The sequence below is a fragment of the Nicotiana tomentosiformis genome, chromosome 3 (assembly GCF_000390325.3).
Source record: "Nicotiana tomentosiformis chromosome 3, ASM39032v3, whole genome shotgun sequence".
In the NCBI taxonomy this organism is placed as follows: domain Eukaryota; kingdom Viridiplantae; phylum Streptophyta; class Magnoliopsida; order Solanales; family Solanaceae; genus Nicotiana; species Nicotiana tomentosiformis.
Window position 1 is genome coordinate 44,261,987 of NC_090814.1, and position 22,202 is coordinate 44,284,188.

Genomic DNA, 22,202 nt, shown 5'->3' on the forward strand with positions numbered 1-22,202 from the left:
CATTAAAGAAAGAACAAAAATCACTCAAAGTTCAGAGCTGAGAAAGAAGGTTCGGAATCGTCATTCTGTCTAAAATAGTTGACACTACACAAAGAAGTAGTTATGGTCCAAACTTTCCCATACACAACATCCATGCGCAGTTTCTTGTACAGTTAAAACTTATTCTTTTAGTTAAGATCAAGAACAGCAAAAGTGAATGATCACAATATTCTAGGTTTCTGAAGCAGCTTATACTCGCCGGACAAATAGCTTTAACTAGGTTCTCCTAGAATTTTGTAATCTTATCCGGAGATTTCTATACATTTCTTCATTTATAGTTCATGCAATTCTTTTTCCTTAGAATAATAATCAGGTCTGAATCATCCGATTATTTTGATGTCAATCAACTAAAATTGAGGAGTTCGCGATATTCAGCATTCTTTTAGACAAGGCACTTACAGATCTTGAGTGGCTGCCAAATACTTTTATCAATGTCGGGTTAAATTTGACACCAAACATGCAGAATTTTGTTCTTTAATAAGTGACAAGAAATCAAACATTTCCAGCCGAAATACTATGTTTCCCCAGAGCAGCATGCATTATGAAATTGAGAGAACACTAATCACTAACTTTCAATTCTATTGATATAGCAAGTCCTATTAACCAATAAGCACAGCTAGTATTAGTGATTGACGAGTAAATGCATCTAACTACCAAGACTGAACTGAATAGTATGCAAACCAGAAACAAAACAGCCTGAATTGGTACCTTTTTATCTTTGATTTCACTTGATTGAATCCATGTTTTGATTTGGTCTCTATATCTCTGAAGCTTTTTGATCTCCTTTTTCAAATCCGCTTCAAATTTTTCTTTCTGGTTCGCATTATCCGTGTCGTAAACCTGAAGAAAGAACACTCAATTAAAGAAATCTTTCTGCAAATGTGGGCTACTGAAGTAGTAGAAACGGCAAACAAAAAAAAGAATTGGTACCTTGTTCCATATGCTATCGAAGACATCAACACCTTCTTGAACTTTCTTCAGAACTCGATCGATTTCACCCTGTAGCTTTCGACTCGCTCCCATTGCAACGATGATTGAAGAGAACGGATCAAACAAAACCCTACTGGGGTTTTCGTTTTATCACACACTAGAGATGAGTAATTGGATTAGTTCTGACTTCTGTCTCGTTTTTTGTTTTAGGGCTTTTACAGGTCGACCATGGTTTAGATTTGGTGGGAGGGGTCCATAAATCCTACGCCTCGCCCCCCCCCCCCCCCCCCCCCCCCGCGATCCAAAATATTTAAAAACTAACTCCGTGCCACAAGTTTTACACTTAGGATTAATCTATATATATATATATATATATATATAATTTTCAAAAATCACTTAAATAAAATTGTGCTTGAGTTATAAATAAAAATATATATATGTTCAGAAAATGATGAATGTTGATCTTTACCCGTAATTTTTATTTTGTGGTTGTGACGTTTAGTTTAATTTTTTTCTACATCGCAATGTCATATTTATTATTCATATGTTAAATTTATTTTGGAGTTTAGAGATAAAATTTTAAAAGAAAATTCATGTCACGGGTGACATTTTAAGAATAACTTCATATAGTTTTTCATGTAATGATTGTTATTGTCCTTTTTAAAATATATTTTTACAGGCTTTTTCCCAAAAAGTTTGCTCTTAAATTAATAATAAAATCATTAATTGTAACTAAAATCCAAATTAACAACAAATATGATATAGTTTCCTTTAAAATTGTTATGTCGAAATTTCTTTTGAATAAGCATTTTAATTGACTTTAAAGGAGGATTAGTCGTACATATAGTTTGGTATAAGAAAAGAATTTTTATAAAGTAAAATCTTAATTGATTCTAAAGCCCAAAATTTTAGACTTTCTATCTACTAAGGAAAGATTTAGTAATTATATTTTTAGTTATTTTCAATGTCATAATTATTAGGAAATAATTATTAAATGACTACTTTGTCTAGTGTGAACTCCACTTTTAAAGGATAAAAAAGGCGAACGATATTTTACAAAGGGCATTCATAATTAGGAAAGATTTGAATTAGAGTTTTTAGCTAACTAATTAATTCAAAGATTTAATAATTTATTGTCAACATTAAAGGAAATAATTTATTTCCCTGTTGATTTAAATTATTAATGATGTTCATAACTAAATTTAAATATTTAACTGTAATATAATTTTATCTACTAAATATTCTATTCCTCTAGCATGTAGGTAGAAGAATCGATTTGATAATTCACCCTTGGATCCTTGTGTTTGCATAATCATTATTGACTCTTGCCATCATATTTTCTTTCTCTCTCCCTCTCCCTCTCCCTCTCATTTTTATATCCTTATATATTCTTTTAGTTATTTGATCTAATTTTGAGTGTTATTTCGAATATTATACAAATACTAATGAATGAAAAATATTATTTGAGTAGGAAGGTAATTCAAATATAAAATAAAAATATATTAAAGTTCATATATATAGTTTACAAAGATAACATGGAAGGAACTTTAGTTATATATGATATTGTTCAAACAAGAAAATAATTTATATTATGTCACAAGCTAGAGGTTATATTCAAAAAGAATTTTTTACTGATAAATGGAACCAGTTTAAAACTTGGTTTTTTGATACTTATAGTAAGGAAGATTTAAACAATATTTCACAAGAGTTTTATGAAACTTGTGCTTTACATAATCAAATTATGTATTTTGTTCCTTGGTTTATAACCACATATTTACCACTTTTTATAAAAGTTTTGGAAAGATCTTATAAAGACGGGAGTGGCAATATTACTAAAGCCATTTACCCTCCTCAATCATCTTTTGTTTTACCTAATAATACAGGTATTACTTTTACTGCATTTCAAAAATTTATTGATGAAGATGTTGCTGCAGTCAGCATCGCAGAAATTAATAAATTAATTTCTCAAAATAATTATTTGAGTTTATATGTTAAAGTTTTGGGTGAAAACGTTAGTTTTCTTAATAAAAAACTTGATGATTTAACAGTCTTGATTAAGGAGATGAATACGAAAAAGACTTTGACTGATATTGCCTCTTCTTCAGGAAGCAAATCAGAACCTCAGATTGTTGTTACTCATATTCAAAGACCTCCTGATATTCAGGATTTTAAATTTAAATCTTTTGGAGACTTAGAAGAACTTTTGTTACCTTCCTAGGCAAGTATTTATATAAAGTAAAATTTTAATCGATTTAAAAATGTAGGACTTTCTATATATTTTGATAGATTTTAAAACCAAAATTTTAGTTGATTTAGAACTTCTAAAAATTAGGAAAAAACTTAAGTTGCAATTTTGTCTAACAGAAAATCTATTTTAAAAGGGTAAAAAAGGCGAACGACATTTCGCTAAGGGCTTCGTGCTTTTAATATAGTGTGTATATATATATATATATATATATATATATATATATATATGTCGTTTGCCTTTTTTACCCCTTTAAAGTAGAGTTCGCACTAGACAAAATAGTAATTCAATTAATTGTCTAATACTTAGAAATAGTCCTTTATTATTTTTCTAATACTTAAAAATAATCATTTAATTATATTTCAAATATTTAGGAATAGTCATTAAATTAATTTTCTAATATTTCGAATTATGCCACTTTGTATTCCTTTTAGGTTTAAGCTGTATTAATTAGTTGATATTCTTTTCTAAGCTAAATATAAACATTGTTATTCTATTGGGTATTTAAAAATTAAGTATATTAATTTATAAAGTAAATGTAGTTGATAGTCTAAGAAGAGTAACCTTCTGCCAACGATTAATGTATTGTACTAATTATAAAGAAATTTTTGTATTGTTAATATTTGTTCTAAATCCTTCTAAAATATACAGACACATACATGTGCAACATATATTAGAGTTCTAAATCTTTGATTATGGACACTACTCACTAGACAAAATAGTTATTTATTATTTTTTTAATATTTAAGAATAATAATTTAATTATTTTTCTAAAATTAAGATTCTAAATTTTCTTATTTGAAAAATGTACGAATACCTAATTTTAAAAATTTTAAATCAAGTATGATTTTATTTTTATAAATCCTAATAAACATTGAAAAATTTCTCGAGGTCGGCGACTTATTATGTCTTCTCGAGGTTTTCCATTAACATTGTTTGGTGTAGATCAATATTGAAAAATTATTAGTTTCTTTTTTTCTTTTTGTGCTTTATTACAAAAAAAATATGTGAAATTTGGCTCCAAATACTAGATCAATTTAAAGCAAGGTATTGGGCATAAAAAAATATTTTTTGACTATTCTTCTCTCTTTCTTCATCTTTTTATTTTCATATGGACAAAGACTAGCAATTTTAATTCTTTCAGTTATTCAAAATTACTTTATCAGCAAATATAGACGTTAGGAAGAATACAAAATATCAAATAAATATTCGCCTAATAAAAAAATAATATAATTATAACATCAACATGCGTAATATGTCCTAGAATTTAACATCATTACAAAAAGCTAAGAAAACGTATTTATCACAAGATGATGAGAATTTTGGCTTTTGAAAAAGTTAATTAGTATGGGTTGAAAGAATTATCTTTGGAAAGCATATTTTTGCTAATTTTTATTTACCGCAAATATATTTTAAATATACCATTTATATTATTTTAAAATTTTATTTTTATTAACATGGGTACACGCGCAACGCGCGTATCTTAAGACTAGTAAAGTAAAAAGGTATATTCTTCCCACTCCCAAAGTCTTGAAAAATACAATTTGGCCCAAAATATAAATAAGTATATTTTGCCAAAAATAAAAAGAAACCAAATCAGTTCCCTTCATAAATCCCTTGCTTCTGGCGTGCCCAACCAGTGCTTTTGGACAAATTTCTCCATTGATTGATGTAACGACTCGACCGATCGTTTTGAGTATTAGAACCTCGTTCCTCTATTTGATGTTTCATGTAGCTTCTTTTGGTGTTTTGTGAATTCGGAGATGGTTGGTTTGGTTCTGGAAATGGTTGGAGTGAATTGGAACAATTAGTTCCATTTGAAAGCCTTAAGTTGAAAGAGATGACCAAGGGTTGACTTTTGGGTAAATGGCCTCAGAATTGGGTTTTGATGGTTCCACTAGGTTCGCATAGTGATTCTGGACTTGGATGCATGTTCGTATTTGGTTTTGGATGTTCCTAGAAGATTGTCTCTATTTATCGAAAGTTAGCAATTTGAAGAATTGGAGAGTTCTTAAGTTTGACCAATAGATGACTTTGGTATTATCGGAATTCAATTATTATTCTAGCACTATAGATAAATTAATTTAGTTGAATAGAACTTGTGCGTAAGTTTGGTTGAGATCTGAGGTGTCTAAGTATGAATCGAATGCTTGGTCGGAAGTTTAGAAGTTCATGAACTTAAGATAAGATCAATATGTGGTTTGATTTTTGATTCTTAGATACGATGTTTCCGTATATGTTTTGAGACCTTGAATAGTTCTAGGTAGTGTGTTATGGACTTGTTATGATAATAAGATGGGATCTCGAGAGCTCGGGTGAGTTTCCGGGTGATTTCGAATCACTTTGGGTTTGTTTGGAATTTCTGGTGTCTGATGCATCATATCTGCGATGGATGGTTTGCAGGTGCGAAGGGCGCACCTATGGTGCGTGCCTGCGAAGGGAGGTCTGGCCTGGTGGAGGTTGCACCTGCAACAGGTTGCTCGCACTTGCATGTCCGCTTTTGCAGAACTTTGGTTGCATATGCGAAGGCGAGTCTGGAAACTAGGGGCTCGCTTGGAGCACAGATGCGGGGCTCGCACCTGCAACCAAGTGTCCGCAGATGTGAGAATTCCTGATAGGATGCTATAAGTCGAGTTTTAGCTTATTTTCACTATTTTTAAGTTTTGGAGATTGGGGAGATGCGGTTTTTTAGGAGATATTTACTGCAACATTGAGGGTAAGTAATTTTTATTTTGTTTTTATCATATATCTTGATTTTCTATGGATTTTTACACCTAAAATATGGAAATTTAAAGTGATTTTTGAGGTTTTTATCTACATTAAGAGAGTGTATTTCGAGGTTTTGAGTATCGATTTGAACTCGGATTTAGAATTTAATTATATATTTGGACTCGTTGGGTTATGGGTCAAGAGGATTTACCCCTAGACTCGGGTTTTGGCAATGTGGGCCCGGGTTAACTTTTGTTGACTTTTGAGATTTGATTAAAGCTTAAAGCTTTATTGTTTGGGTTGATTTTCACAACCTTATTTGATATTATTGAGTACTATTTGACTATATTCGATTTGTTGAATGGTGGATTTGAAAGGAAAAGTGATTTTTGAAGTTTGAAGGTATTCCCAGGAAGAGGTGAGTCTTTGTCTACCCTTATACGATGAAATTTTTCTCTTATGTGATATGTTTGCTATTTTGTTGCTTGATTTGGGAGCCATGTATATGCGAGGTAATGGGCGTATATGCATTAGCTAGGTTATGACCATGTTCGGTAGAATTAGGCTTATAGTATGCTTTGTTTGGATTGTGTGAATTATTTTATTCATATTTCGTTGATTCTATGACTATGTGGTGAATCTTAGTTATGAGATACCATGCTTAGGGTTATGACTTATTAATTTGGGCATTAAGGAATTCTTTCGCCATCTTGAGCTTTCTAATTAACCGTAGTCATACACTTGCTTTATTTGATTTATGATTTAGTGGCTACTTGGCTTCCTTTACTCATGTTAGATATCATGATTTGACTTATGTATATTAAATAAGTATATTGAACTGTTATGATATGTTGAATGATATGATTATTCATAGCCATCTCTTATCCATGTGAATATTCATCCATATTTTATTTTTATGCACTGGTGAAACTTACTTATATTATTTTATACGCATATGCATGAGTTTGAAGAGTTAGACATTGAGGAAAGCTGAGGATTTTAGCACTAGGGACACTGTGATGGGGTATTGATTATTGATCTTTGACTATGATTTGATTAACGCTTGGATATGGATCTGTCCATCCGGACTCTGGTGATTACCCATGTTACTTTGGGTCCTATGAGCATATGAACTCAGATTGGTGTGTCGTTTTAGACACGTGGACTGTGTCAGGCACATGATTTTGTGATGTGATGTATTGAGAGTGAGTCATGAGCATGCATATACGTCTTATACTCATGCAATAGCTTTTACATAAATATTGATTGATACTCCTCATATTTTATGCTAAAAATTGAAGTTTTGCCATTGTATTTGATCTCTTTATTTGAAAAGTATGCCTAAATTCAATATTTACTGTATCTTTAATTTTTGCACATACTTGATGATACCATGCTTATTTCATTTCCTATCTACGTGTCCACTTGATTATGGGACAATTAGTAAGTGTTAGTGTCGACCTCTCGCAACTACTCCTTCGAGGCTAGACTTGATACTTACTAAGTACCATGATTTTATACTCATACTACACTTCTACATATTTTGTACAGCTTATGAGGCATGTATTAGTGGTATCCATCCAGCGATGTAGGAGCTTACTTGGAACTTTGTGGTGAGTTGCCTTATTTGATCCGATCCACATCACATAAAGTCCCATTCCCTCTCTATTTACCCGTGTCTATTTATTTTTTTCCAGACAGATGTTATTGTTCATTTGAGACAGTTTACTCTTGTTAAATGCTCGTAATAATGTGACTTCATTGTTTGGGAGATTGTGATACAGTTGTGCTCGTATTTAGACCCTGCCATAGACTTATGCTTTTATGATGTTGATTTGAGACTTATCTGCTTTCTCATTTATATCATGACTCTGTTTGTTACTTACTATTACACCCCTTACTTTTATGTTGGAATGCGTCTTAAGTGAATCAATATAAGCTATAGAGTTTAAGGACCTTTACAAAGATAATGATGCATTAACACATGTGCTATAAAAGTATCGTGAGGGTTGGAGACTAAATGGATCAAAGATGTTACAACCCGTACTTTCAGGGCAAAACTAGGAGTACTTAATATGCTAAAGAGTTTGTGTTTTAAGGTGTTTGATTTGTTTAATGGTCATATATAAGTTTTAAAGTCAAGCAAGTTGTAAAACAAAAGTCGACAAAAGCTGTCGTAAGATACGTTCATAATCTTATTGAAATTTGGGTCTAATATCACTGAGTTTTTCTCTCAATATACTTAAAATTATGGGGTGATCCACCTACTAAGTTGAATATCTACGAGTCTAGTTTTCAACGCATTAAACTGTTTGTTGATACGATATCGGAGTAGAGAGATATTTGCATTTTCGTGACCGAGTCCTCTTAAGCCGGGTACGACCGAGTCTTCTTCGAGCCCCGATACATTATGATATGATATGATTTGCCCCACAAAGCGGCTTGATACTACATTATATGGCCCCATTGAGTGACTTGATTTTTACAAACATGTATATATATATATATATACTCTTCCTTCACATTTCATATTTTATTTATATACGTACCTGCCTTCAGTACATATTTCATACTGACGATCCCTTGTTGGGGCGCTGCATTTCATGCCCGCGGATACAGATAGCGATTCCGATGATACTTCACAATAGGTGACTCAACTCAGCTGAATGTTGTCATGCTCCTTTATTCCGGAGTTGTCTAGTGATCTGGTGGGTATGATGGTTGCATATATGTACATAGTTGGATATGGTGGGGCCCTGTCCCGACCTTATGATATTTAAGTACTCCTTAGAGGCTTGTAGACATATTTTATGTGTATTGATGGTCATGGAGGCCTCGTAGGCCCATATATCTCCTGTATATAAGCTTGTATATCATTTTGGATCGTCCTTTGTTGAGTTTTCTTTTCTGTTTTAATCAGATTATCTCATGGCGACCTTTTCGGCCCATCTACGTATGATAGCATGGTTATGGATTCATGTTATATTGGTGCTCGATGAGGTAGGCTTGAGTGCCCGTTGTGCCCCTCCGGTTTGGGGTGTGACAAACTTGGTATCAGAGCAGGTCTTTCCTGGGTTTATCTACAAGTCGTGTCTCGTAGAGTCTTGTTTATGGGCGTGTTATGCACCACACTTATAAACAAGAGGCTCTAGGGCATTTAGGATGATTGTCTTTCCTTCTTATCTTAGATCGTGCTATAGAGCGGATTCATAAGAATTTGAGTCAAAACTTATGTTTGCTAATAATACATAGATGCTTGCAATTAGAAATATTACTGCTAGTCATAGGGCAAATACATCATCAAGTAAGGGCACCAGTATAGAGACATTTCTTGACAACGTGGCCCAGTTTGAGACCCTATCGGGTCGTGCATACCAAATGCGCAAATTTCATGCTTAAGACCTAAGATGGGAATATCTAACACACCCCGTGAATAACAGGCCGTGAGTGTATCATGGGGTAAGAGTATAAGCTTCAACAGGTAAAACAAGCAAGGTGAAGAAGGTTACGAGGTACCCAGTTAGTGTAGATTATCAGTATTTACAATTCAGGCAAAGAAATATAAGCATTCTGAGTTACTTTCAACAGTAACAAAGGTATGTACAATTGGCCACACCCATCTCAGTTATGCCCTATGGGAGCTAACATATATTGTTTAAGAGACGAATGGGATATTAGGATCCAGCTAGGGTTAGGGTAACCCAAAATAGTGGATAGATTGTTACCATTAGCTGACATTTCCGAAGGATATTGCAAATGTGGTAATAGTTCTTCTTGTGAGACACCCAAGTGGTGCACTCTAGAATAGTACATTCATATATGAATACTAGAATGTTCAGAAAATTCAGAAGATAGGCATTGGAATCCTAGAAGGGATGAATATTTACCTTAGTATAACTCTCATCCCTAGTAAAGAGAGAATGTTAGGTGACCCGAAGAGCCAGTGAGATGGAGCAAGGGGAGCTAAAAGCGAAAGAATATTTTGTTGAAGTTTTTAGAATAAGGTGATAGACAGAAGTATTAGCATGAAAATAATAAAAGAGTAAATGAAGTATTATGAGTAGGATGTGATAAATAGGTGATAACGGTAAATCAAAATATGACAAGATGACAGAGTCTATAGTCAAGTAAAGGAAAAGACAAGATGAGACATGCCTTGAGACTATAAATGAGTATAAGCCATAAAGTCATATCCTCATTTCGAGAAATGAGTTGGTGACTCCAACGTGACTACAAGAAGGCTATATTAGACCCCCCCGAGTAATAGAAATCAGTATGGGCTAATAAACAAGATAAACCGAACATGAATTAGGGACCGGGGGATTTGATAATAGTCGACATTGTGAGAATTTCAGAGACCGTGTTCCAGTAATAATAGAATGGACAACAGAAGAATAACCTTTAAAGGTCATTCAGGAAGACGCTTCCCTTTAGCAAGGACTGTGAGCAGAGTTAAGCTTAAGGGACTAAGCGTGCCAGTTGCACTAGGTGTCACCTTCGTGCGTAAGAAATTCAGTTATCCCTAGTAGAGAAGGGTTACCGCAAGGCGAGTAAGGGTCATTGAAGATATGAAAAGACGCCGAATGTGACGAGGTAAAACATCTACAGGTAAAACTTCAGAGCATTAGATGTTAGTGTTGCACCCTATTTTGCGCGTGTCAAAACAAGATTCAACTAGTGGTTTCCTTGTTGATTACAAAAGACAGTCGCCACCTAATATTTAAAGGTATACTGGGATACCTATTTAATTATTAAGATCATTGTCTTATTAGTCTACTAGCCAGTGAGATTTGGGTAAGGGTTCTTATTAAGGGTTCTTGTTCTTCTAAGGGGAAGGTGTTAGGCACCCCCTAGAATCTACCTAAGGTAGCTCCATAGGACTTAGACTAGATTCAGAAAATTAAATATCTATATTCTACTTGGTTAGTGCTTAAAAGTATAAGCTTACCCTATGTCTAGTTTACAACTTATCATTTTCGAAAGGGAGATAATATATGTACTTTGAGAAAAAAGAGTACAGGTTTTACTTATAAAAGTCCTTTGAAAGATGTTTACATAATTGAAAGAGTTTTGGAAGTATATTCATAATGGCTAAATTTGTAAACTTGTAAACATGGCTTGGTTTTAAAATATTTTTTATCTTTGAGGTAAAACGACTATTTGTGTAACTTTAGTAAAGTAAGGCTATTTGAAAAATGAGGCTTTAGATATACCTTGGATTGATTTAAAATATTGTACCCAAGTTTAGAAGAAAATCATTTGAAGATCCTTGAATCCAATTGTATTTCGTTTTGGTTTTGTAGAAAACTTAATCTTAAAATCGTTTGCCCGATTTTTGTTTTTATGAAAAGGATTGTCAGCTTTTGAATCTGTTCTGAATTTCAAGAAATCCGTGAAAAATGTTAGTATAAGTGAAAATGAAAACTATATAGCAGAAATGATTATGTATGTTAAAGTTGCTTAACTAATGTAAGAGAGCAATTCCTTTTAATTTTGCCTATGGTTTTTAGCTTGCCTAGGTTTCTAAAGTAATTCAAAGGTAATGAAATAAAGTATTCACTCAATCATTGTCAGTGTTATATACACGTATAGGCAACAACTAATTATGTAAAGTAATAAAGGAAAGGGAAATGGACTCGTGGTTTGGGCTTGAAGAAACGTTAGGCCCAGTGGACAATGAACAGCAGCAGCAACTTTAGTGACTCCAAATTTAGGCTAAGGATCTGGGCTTGAGTTCTTTGAGAACTCGACAGGCCCAACTCAGATTCATGCAAAAAGGAAAAAAGAGAAAGTCATTAGATACATGGCCCGATTCAACATTTAAATACAAGTAATATCAATATAGGCCCAAGATAAAACTGTAACAATTATCAATAGTTAAGAATGCAAATTGATGTGAAGTCACACAGAGTAAGACAATTTACAGTGAAAGCCTTTATTTCTATTGAACACTAAACCTAAAGAGATTAGCAAATATCAACAGATTAAGGGCTTAGGGTAAAATTCCGTTCATGGCCAAGATACCCTTTGGTTCCCTGGCACTTCAAAGCTCACAAGAGCCTCAAGGATCCCGAGCAGTGCTTGTGTCAGGGAGAGTATCTCAATCAAGAACTGAATTCTACTCCCAAATACCCCTAACTACACACACCGGTTCTTCCCTGTAGGTTTGAGTGCTAATGAGGCGCTTAATGTAAATACAGATACCATAGTAGTGACCACACACAAGGAAAGATATATTTCTTACAAATAAGTGTCCAGAACACTGTAGATAACATCAAAGAGATCATGGTTTGCACACAACCATGTAATACATTGTCACATGCTTCAAAAGGCTTAATAGTACTAAAGGAAGTCAGCTGCAGGCACATGTAAGGGAAAAAGTATTGGCAGAACACCTTGCAAGCCCAAATAGCTAGATCACAAAACTTAAGAATAGGAGGGGGGGTACATAGTTCAGGAATTTCAAGCCAAGATCTCATTATCCCAACAACCTATGTTTAAGAATGTATCCATAGACTAAGTCTCAAACTTCTATTAATTGTTAAAATTAATATATTCAATTGGAATGCTTAAGGGGTGTTAACAGGGATGTAAGTAAATAGTTCACTCATGGCATGATTCTTTCTCTAAAACTCTTAACTCCGTACTTATGCTAATCTCACTAAGGGTTAAAGCATATCACCATAAACGGGTAGTAGTGGAGAGTTCATTTCTAAGTTCACATGTCAAGACTTATTCATTTCAGAGATGATGGAAGAACCATAAACAGGTAGTGGTGGAGAGTTCATTTCTAAGTTCACAAGTCAAGACTTATTCATTTCAGAGATGATGGAAGATCATACATAATTCACGAGAGGTACATAATGTTATTTAAGAATCTGATAGTACAGAATACTCAAGAGAAATAAAGAGCATACATAGGATATTTCTGTAGGATTACAACATCATAAACTTGATTGAGTTAGACCAACAGTGTTACCATGTATAAGTTTCAGGGAAAGACATTGAAAAACATGGCATTAGAAGTTTGTTATATAGGTTAAGTGTAATACTTAGTCATGATAGAGCTCAGCTTAACATTTAAGCACAATAGATGAACTTAAACACCACAGAGGTATCTTAATCAGGCTCTATAATTTAAACTAAATATGGAGCAGCTTCAGGGCACAAAAAGAGCAAGTACAAGGGTCCAATTAGTTCAGGGTGTACTTGCAGGGTAAGATCAAGACATGATTACATAGCCATGAGGTTTAACAGAATCACAGAAGCATGTTAGAAAGAAATCATTCAAATAATTTGAGTGTGATATACCCAAAGTAGTAATGTCAATTCTGTATTTATTCTTAAAGACTCATATTCATTTAAGCTAGTCTATCATAATGAAGCTTAGCAATACCTAATTTAACAGATGGTGTTCAACCATAATAGATGTAACTTCAATCAGGTTTCTTGACATGGCTTAAGCTAAGTTGATAACATCAGACAACACTTAAATACAAAGATTTATTAGAACTCATTCCAGTTGCCTTAAGGCATTATCTCATGCAATGAAACTCACATATGTGATCAAACAATTATGGGAGCTAAAAAAAAGACTATCACATTGATTTCTCTAGAGTCACAGAATCACAGAATAACACATTAAGTAAGGAAAGCAACTCAAGAATTTTAAACTGCCATGCTTAAGTTAAAATCGCAGCTCTATACTTAACCTTAGGTATTCATATCCATTCTTTAGTTTGTTTTATTAGACAAATAACTTCAAGTATAGGTCAACAAATCACACTAAAGCAGAATCAATAAGGTGGACATGAAATCCAGAACAAAACAATCAAAATAAGTGTAAGGAATCATCAAGATTCTTTAGTCAATTACAGAAGTTTGATCATACATGTTACTTAATTTGGGGTAGTATTATAACCACACAATAATCTATTGGTATCCACTTGAATCATATAATGCCTTGGTATAACAGTTGATTATGAACACATTATGAACAGAGGAAACCAATTGTAAACTAGCAATGAAGCATTATAAGTTGAAACAACTAGCAAAGGATAACAGAGTAGACATGGTTTCAGCAATTAAAGGAAAGAGGAAAAAGGTCAAGTGCACTGAACTTCTTTTGAGCAGCAAACCAAATAAGAATCTTTGTTATCCGCTGAGAATCAAGAGCTCAAACTCCGACCAATGTGAAGCTCATAATCCGGAAAGGAAATCAAAAGTAGTTAGGAACCCTAGTTTGATTTTTACTACTCAAGACTAAATCGATGTTTTCTGTTTTGTTAGTCGATTTTCGTATGTATCTTGTTGTTTGGTGAGAGAATTAAAGCCCCTATTTATAGTGGCATTAAAATGCCTTTAGGGTTCAGCAGAATTCAAACCGGTAATGAAAGATGGGGGTGGGGGGTGGGGGTGATACGAGCATAATCGGGTGAAATCAGAGATGAACAGAGGGAAATCAGTAGGGATCTTACATGGGAAGAGAAAAGTTGACCATTGAAGGCAAACTTATCGGACAAAGCTCAAAAACCCAGAGATCACTGCGTTTGACCTTTGGGTATATAATCTTCATCATGAGACTCTAGAGAAGCTCCATGCATGCTTTGATTTAACATAGCACAAGATAAATCCGGAGATTTGCTATTTCATTTGTATGCTAGGGTTTTCGGATTTGGGGAGTTTGAACCTCAAAATGGGCAAAGATTCAGTGAGAATCGTGGGTAATAAAGACAAAAGAGATGATTTCTGGTCATGATTCATGGCCTTGCACTAATTTGTGCAAGGTTCTTTGACTGATAGGTCTGGTTGAGAGAAATGAGAGAAGAAGGGGAAAGGGGGTGGCCGAGTCGTGTAGGAAATGATTAGGGTTTTGGGGATAGTTGGAGTTGTCTCTTAGGTTAAGATTGAGAGATGGGATCTGGGCCGTTGGATCTACTGATCAACGACCCGATAATTCGGGCATTAAAAGATTTTAATGGGGTATATTAGTGGCCGTTGGATTCTTGTAATCCAACGGCTATGATTAAATCTGATGGGTGTTTAAATTAAAGAGAAACAGAGATAAATCGTGAGTCGTTGATCTGAGTAATGGACAACTTAGATCCACTATGTTTCCTGTGTAAGTGTTATGGAGAGGCGACGTGGCGAGTTTTGATTGGTCTAGGGAGAGTGACACGAATTGGCACAGTGGAGAGAGGGATGTTTGGACTGGGTCAGATTTTTGATTTGGGTTGTTTCCGAATTAAAGAATAGCCATTTTGTGTTTAATTACACAATTACCATTGTAACCTTTTGATCTTTTAACCTTTGAAAAATTAATTTAATTAAACTTAATTAGTTTCAATAAAATGTAATAAAAATTATAATAATCAAATACACTACTAATTACTGTATTTAGTTAATTAATTACTAAATATCATTTTTCTTATTTACTACACTAACTTCGGATTCATTTTGAAATAACAAGCTATTTTACCAAAATTAAGGAATAAAATTGTTGAATTAATTATAAGCCTATGTTATGCATATGAAAAAATATTTTAATAATTTAAAAAATAGTAAATAGTAAAGATAGTATGTTTATAATCACATAATTATTAAATTACTAATTAACACCATTAATTACCTATTTGTTTATAGAAAAAATAGATATTATTAATTAGAAAATATCTTTAACATATTTATTGAAAATTAGTATGTGTAAGTAAATTAATTTTAAAAAGGAGGATCTAAATTAATCGTCAATAGCTACCCCTCTTTGACCGGAGATGATGAAAGAGTTTTCGAGCAAAGAAATCAAACCAAGGCCAATTTTGTCCCGACTTTAGGCATACATTACAGGAATGGCATATGGATTTAAGGAAGATTATGAGTTGTAGAATTAGAGGAGGAGTTAAGGAAAATTCTAGGGAAATTTTGAAGAGTTAGGGCCGAGTTCTAACTTTAAATTGCTTACATACCTTGGGCTTAACGAGGACCAGGCCTCATGTAGTTCTGGACTGATGATTTGGAGAAGGCAATGCTTACAGGAATTGCCGAGTATCGTATTATGACGATACTATGAGATGGAAGATTTGGTACCCATGATAGCTCTTAATTGTGGCTTGATTTGAAAGATTTGATAAATTAAACTTCCATTGATCATTTTTGAGCTTGAGTTTTGATCCATGGCCCGCTTATGAGTTTGTTGTTCCTCATAGCGTTGTAGTTTGTTTTGCTGCCTAGAAGCAGTTCCACGTTGCGATGTTTGGTCCTGCAAAGGAAAAATAACATACCCATACCCATATCGTAATGTAGATATGTTAAGATGTAATGTAAATGATGCAGGAATTATGATGCATGGCTGCCAGCTAGCTATTATTTGGTAGTGGGATGACGGGATACTTGAATTTGACTCGATTGTTAGCCGGGTTGTGTACCGTTACGCTGCTGTCGGAGCATTAAGTCTCCTCATATTGGGAGTATCTGTAAGGCCCCGTAAAATTTTCACCTAAAACCGCGGGTTTTGTGCCGCCGGTTGTACAGTACGTCGGGGAGTTGAAAGAATCATTTTGCAGACCATGGCATTTCTGCGGCCCACTATGCCACCGCAGAACCACTTTATGGGCCGTAGATCGACCGTGAAGTGAAGCAGAACTTCAGCTAATTTTGAAGACCATTATGTGGCCGCATAACCATTTTGTGGGCCGCACAATTCATCGCAGACCCAGCATGAGAAGACTTCAGAAGGAGGTTCTGCGGTGTGTTATGCGACCGCAAAACTAATTTGCGGACCGTAGATCTCTCGCAGACATGTCCACTCCTGCCCAGTTTTTGGGACCTTTTCTGTGGTCCCCTTTTGCGGGCCGCATACCTATTTTGTGGTCCGGTCTACGACCGCAGACCCGGCTACATAGAGTTTAAGTTTTGGAAAATTACACCCGATCCCATTTTTATAAAAACAACTTGGGGCTTATTTTGGCTGGTCCTAACTGATATTTTAGAGAGAGGAAAGTGGCCTAGAGTGGGGGATTCCTAAGCTAATTGTTCATCAATCCTTGCTCAAGACGTGGAGAATTCACAAGGAAAACTCACAAGATTTTCATCCAAGAGGTAAGGTTCCATACCCTAGTTTTCAATTTCGAGTTTGGGGGTAGAAGATGGGTAATGGGGAGTGTGATTCCTAGGTATGGGGGTGTTATCTATGCATGCATGTACTAACAAAGTTGTGGGAAGGTTGTTGAGCTCAAAAGGTAGATATTGGGTTGTGGGATGAAGGAATACACAATAGGAGGACCTTGAAAATATAATGCCCACCTAATGTTTGATAAAATGCTCAAGTGAGCTGAAACCCCGAGTATCTTCCTAGTTATTGTCCAATTTTGTTATATTTCTAAATAGATTGAGGTTGCTAGGATTTCCGTATCATTGTAGTACTTAAGGGAGCTCAAAGCGAGGTATGTTTGCTAAAATCCTCTTGTAGAATCGGATCCATGATGTCCTCGTAAGTTGTAATTATGATTGACATAAGCTCTTATGTCTCATGTTCAGAGTTATCCCTTATAAATTTAACTATTCCGAATAAACTCTGTGTCGAAAGTTATATGTTCAAAATGTATTCCGAATGCTCTTATCATATTGTGTTATCCTTCGAGATTGTATTCAAATGTGACCATGTGTCAAAATATTTTGAATTCAATTATGTCTCAAATGCTAGTTATTGTGATAAATTGTGGAAGAAAACCTAATGCGCCTATGCTCATGTGTGTACTAAAGGCGTGATTAGAGATGCTTTGTTATTGATAATCCATGATGATGTTTGAAAGTGAAAGGGGTGATTATGATATATGAAATACAACCGACGTGCCAAGAATGATATTACATTTGTGGCCACTAGTGCCAATGAAATGAAATGATGAGTAAAAGACTATGAAATGAACTGAAATTCCTTTAAATAATAATAAAATTTGGGAGTATTGTTAGTCACCGAGGAAGGGTATATTGAAATAATATAACCCCGAAACTACTTCGGTGTAGGAGTGGATTGTAATTATTCCCCTTATTTGGGATGAGATTAATATAATGAGATTATTCCCCTTAAATGGGATGAGATGATTGCTAGCAAAGGGTGATGTCGATCCACACGACATTGTGGTGAGACGTCCTAGTCGGTCGGGTCAAGATCGGACGCCATGCTGCACATATAGTGGTGATTGTGCTTGAGATAGTAATTGTAATTGTGATTGTGATTGCATGTCTTTGGGTGAGACGGCCTAGCCGATCGGGCCGTGATCGGACTCCGTGCTGAATACACGGTGGTATATCGGTATTAAAGATCTCCCAACCTAAAATATTGTAATTTACTTGAAATCTTATCTTGCTCCTAACTTGATGCCTTGGTATTGTTTGAGGCTCCCATTGATTCTATGATTGTTCTTCCTTGTTTTATTACTCGTTCTATTGAGAGGGTGTTTAGTCATTCATACTAGTACTATTCCATATGTACTAACATCCCTTTTGCCGAGCGCGCTGCATCTTTAATGGATGCAGGTGGTTCCATAGCAGGCGGCTTTGATCAGAGATAGCAGTACACCCTCTTCCCAGCTGACTTGGTGAGCCCCACTTCATTTCGGGGTCTTGTGTCTTTTGTTCCTTGTGTATTATATTTTGAGGTATAGTCGGGGCCTTGTTGCTGGTACGTTCATAGTACTCTTTTGTATCTATTAGAGGCTCCGTATACATAGTGTGGATTGTATGTTGGTGTTGGGAAAGTCAAACTAGTAATATTGTATTTGTACCACATGTTCCACTTCAAATTATGAAAGTGTATGTATTTTGAGACTTATAAATGATGTAACTAATGGTAATGAATTGGTTCTAATTAATGAAATATGTTTTCACCTTATTCTTGGGTAAGTTTAGGTAGAAAGCATCTAGCAGGCTTGCTCGGCCGGGTTATCTCGGTTGAGCACCGGTCGCGCCCCCTAGGTCGGGGCGTGATAATATCTCCGTGCGATGGGAGTAATTGACTTGCAATGTAGAATGTATTTCCGCGTGATGTGAGTAGTTGCATTGAAATGTAAAGTACCTCCGCACAATGGGAGTTTCAGACTTGAAAAAATGTAAAAATGCATGTAAGCTGCATGAGCGAAATGTCAAAACATTGAAGATAAAATAAAGAAATAAGGAGCATGCCCAAGAGGTACTCTTGACTGCCAACTAATTGCGGCCGTCGATCGGCAGGACATTAGTGGCGGGGTTTGCGACTATCTTCTTGTAATCTTCGATATGGTGGAGTGGCGGTGCGGGACGCTCCTATTGGAAAAGCGAATAGTTTTCTATATACATGGCTTTGATTGGCATAGCCGACGACTCGATTTGTACAGAACGCTCTGATTGATTGAGCTGACGATTTTCTATGTAGATGGCTCCGGTTGGCGGTGCCAGCGACTCGCTATATACAATGTGCTTCACTTGGTTGAGCAGATAGTTTGCTATTTACAATATGCTCCGATCGTATCGGCGGCTTGGTTCCATAATACCTGCAAAGTATTTGAGAGTTAGTCTTCGGTTATATGAGATAAATTTAAATAATGAAAGAGAGATGATAGTTATGAGAGAGTAGAGGATCCGTCATTGCCCCAGCGTGCCCCAGCGTTTCCTTGTATCTTATCGGTTCTGCGTTCAAAAACAAATTCTTAGTAGGGGGTATCGGTTTATGTTGACCGTAGTCTTGGCTTTGCCCCGGGCCAGGTGAGGCTATACCATGAAGTTCTATAGGTGGAATGAAGTTTTTTTATAAAACATTTTGCAAATCATCCATTTTATGTAGTCGTTCCGGATTATGACGTGGTTTTTTATAAATTCCCTCAGACGCGAACGTTGTTTCTGGAAGACTCTGTGATGTGTGGCTATAATTCCATAGTTTCGTATATTATTTGCCTTGCATTTTAAACACTTTAATGATAAAATACACTTTATTTGCGCGTAATGGAGTCTATTTTATGTGTAGGTGAATTGGAGATGAAAGTAGAGCAAAAGGGATACTTAAACATTGAAAGTGTGCTCAAGGACAGTGAAAAGGACAAAGCTGGCGACGCTAGGCTTGTATGCAGGCATTAGACCTGGAGAGGCCAGGCAAAGGCCAGCTTAACCGGGCGTTAGCCTGGCGACGCCAGGCCTAGGGCGAGGTCGAGTCCGAGTTTTGAAGATTTATTTCGTGTCCTGGTTTGACTGGGGGAAGTCTGAGTACCCCGTGAGCCGCTATTGCTTCGGCCTTTGGCCTTTCAGGGAGATTCTTGTCTACCCTTGTTATTGTTTTGCTTTATTTGTGCATTGGGGACACTGCACTCTTTTAAGTATGGGGTGGGAGAATTCTCTAGATGATTAGTAGTAGGATGTAGAAAAATGTTAACTTCTTATTTGTGATTTCGTAGTTGTGTAGTAGTGTGTAGTATCAAAGTAGTTATGAAAAAACATCAAAAAAAAAAATTGGACTTTTCCCGACGATGGATCTCCTAGATAGTTTTCTTGAGGGATTTAAGTCTAAAGAAAAAGGACAAAAAGATATTCTTTGTAGGTAGTGTAGTAATTCCCCCTTGGTTTTTCTTTGTGCCGCGGTTCTTTTCCAAGGGTTTTATTTGAACCGGGTGTAGGTAGTTTTATTTTTTTAGGAGAGGAGCCATGGTGATGTGAATTGAATTGAAGCAATATCTCTTGACTTTGTTATGCCTTGAGAATAGTGAGTACTTTGATTGTGACGCTTAGGCTCAATTATTTTACTCTTGTATAAGTACCTTAAATTGTATAATCTTAAATTTGCTTAACTGCTTTGACTAGAGTGTCTTGATGAGTCCAATCCTAAGTGAGTTATGTGCCATGTGTGCGTGAGGTTTTTATGTTATCCAGTGCATTGCATTTGATGTCTAGAACTTGCCCCATGTGTTTACAAAGCGAAATAGTAGTTTTGTTCAGTCTTGGAAGTGATATAGGCGTTTCTTTGTTGAGCCAAATATATATATTTTACCCGCCTAATTGTTATGTATCGTAGTTAACCCCGTTGATCCTGTAATCCTGTTTCTCTGGCAACCACATTACAAGCCTTACCCATTTGTTTGAATTAATCATCTATTTGAACCTTTTCACCTCTCATGAGCACTTGAATTGTTATGAACTTTGTAAAAGTTAAAGTGTGGGGTGGTTGGTTTGGCTTTTGAGTGGAACTAATGAAATAAGGAGAAAGGTGCACTGTTTAGAAAAAAAGAAGAAGAAAAAGTAAGAGCCCCTTGAATTGAAAAAGAAAAAAAAAATATAGTTGTATTGCTGTGAAAATATTCTGTGATAGTGGTGACTCTTGATGTAATTGTGCTTAAAAGAAGTATGGAGTTAATATACATTGATTTGAAGGTGGAGTTATGGTTTGACATAAGTGTGGGGTTTAAATGTTAAAATGTATATATTAAAGTGCTTAGGGAGGTGTAGTCACTCTTATATCCAAATGTTACCTACCCAACCCGCAGCCTACATTACAACCAATTAAAGTCCTGCTTGATCCTAGACTAAATGAGCTCGATTAGTAGAATAGTGCACTACGGGCAAGCCTATGGTGAATCTTTTGTAGCATATGAATGTTATTTCTGAGAGTGAGCGAATTCTTTCTGACTTGAGTTCCTAATTGTTCTTAAAATTTTATTGTGTGTGGAACTATTCTTTTTTGTCGTGTGAGGGCACTTGATTCATGAAGGAAAGGTAATGTCATTGACCTCTATGTTAGAATAAGTGAGTGGGTTGTGAAATAATGCATGGTACTTGTGAGTCAAATCTTAAGGAGAAGATGTTACACCCTTGTGCTTAGTCTATTTTAAAGATTCTTGGTATAATGAGTTAAGAGAATTGCTTAATAGGTTGTGTCTATAAGTATAGTTTGATTGCTCGAGGACGAGCAATGTTTAAGTGTGGGGTATTGATGTGTGGCTATAATTCCATAGTTTCGTACATTATTTGCCTTACATTTTACATGCTTTAATGATAAATTATACTTTATTTGCACGTAATGGAGTCTATTTTATGTGTAGGTGAATTGGAGATGAAAGTAGAGCAAAAGGGATACTTAAACGCTGAAAGTGTGCTCGAGGACAGTGAAAAGGAGAAAGCTGGCGACGCCAGGCTTGTATGCAGGCGTTAGACCTGGCGAGGCCAGGTAAAGGCCAGCTTAACCGGGCGTTAGGCTGGAGCTGCAAGGCAAAGGCCAGCTTAACCAGGCGTTAGCCTAGCGACGCCAGGCCTAGGGCGAGGTCCA

At 35.4% G+C, this 22,202-nt stretch overlaps 1 protein-coding gene across 3 annotated transcripts in view; it reads right to left on the reverse strand.

The window, feature by feature from the left end:
• The window catches only part of LOC104107043 (uncharacterized), a 30,658-nt gene extending 29,460 nt beyond the window's left edge, over positions 1 to 1,198 (reverse strand). For all 3 annotated transcript variants that reach the window (XM_070196895.1, XM_070196894.1, XM_033658872.2), the window contains exons 1-2: positions 970 to 1,198; positions 748 to 879 (exon numbers count right to left, since the gene is read on the reverse strand). In XM_070196895.1, the coding sequence (XP_070052996.1) occupies positions 748 to 879; positions 970 to 1,062 (225 nt within the window). In that variant the 5' untranslated portion in view covers positions 1,063 to 1,198. The remainder of the gene's footprint in view (positions 1 to 747; positions 880 to 969) is intronic.
• Positions 1,199 to 22,202: the final 21,004 nt, after the last annotated feature.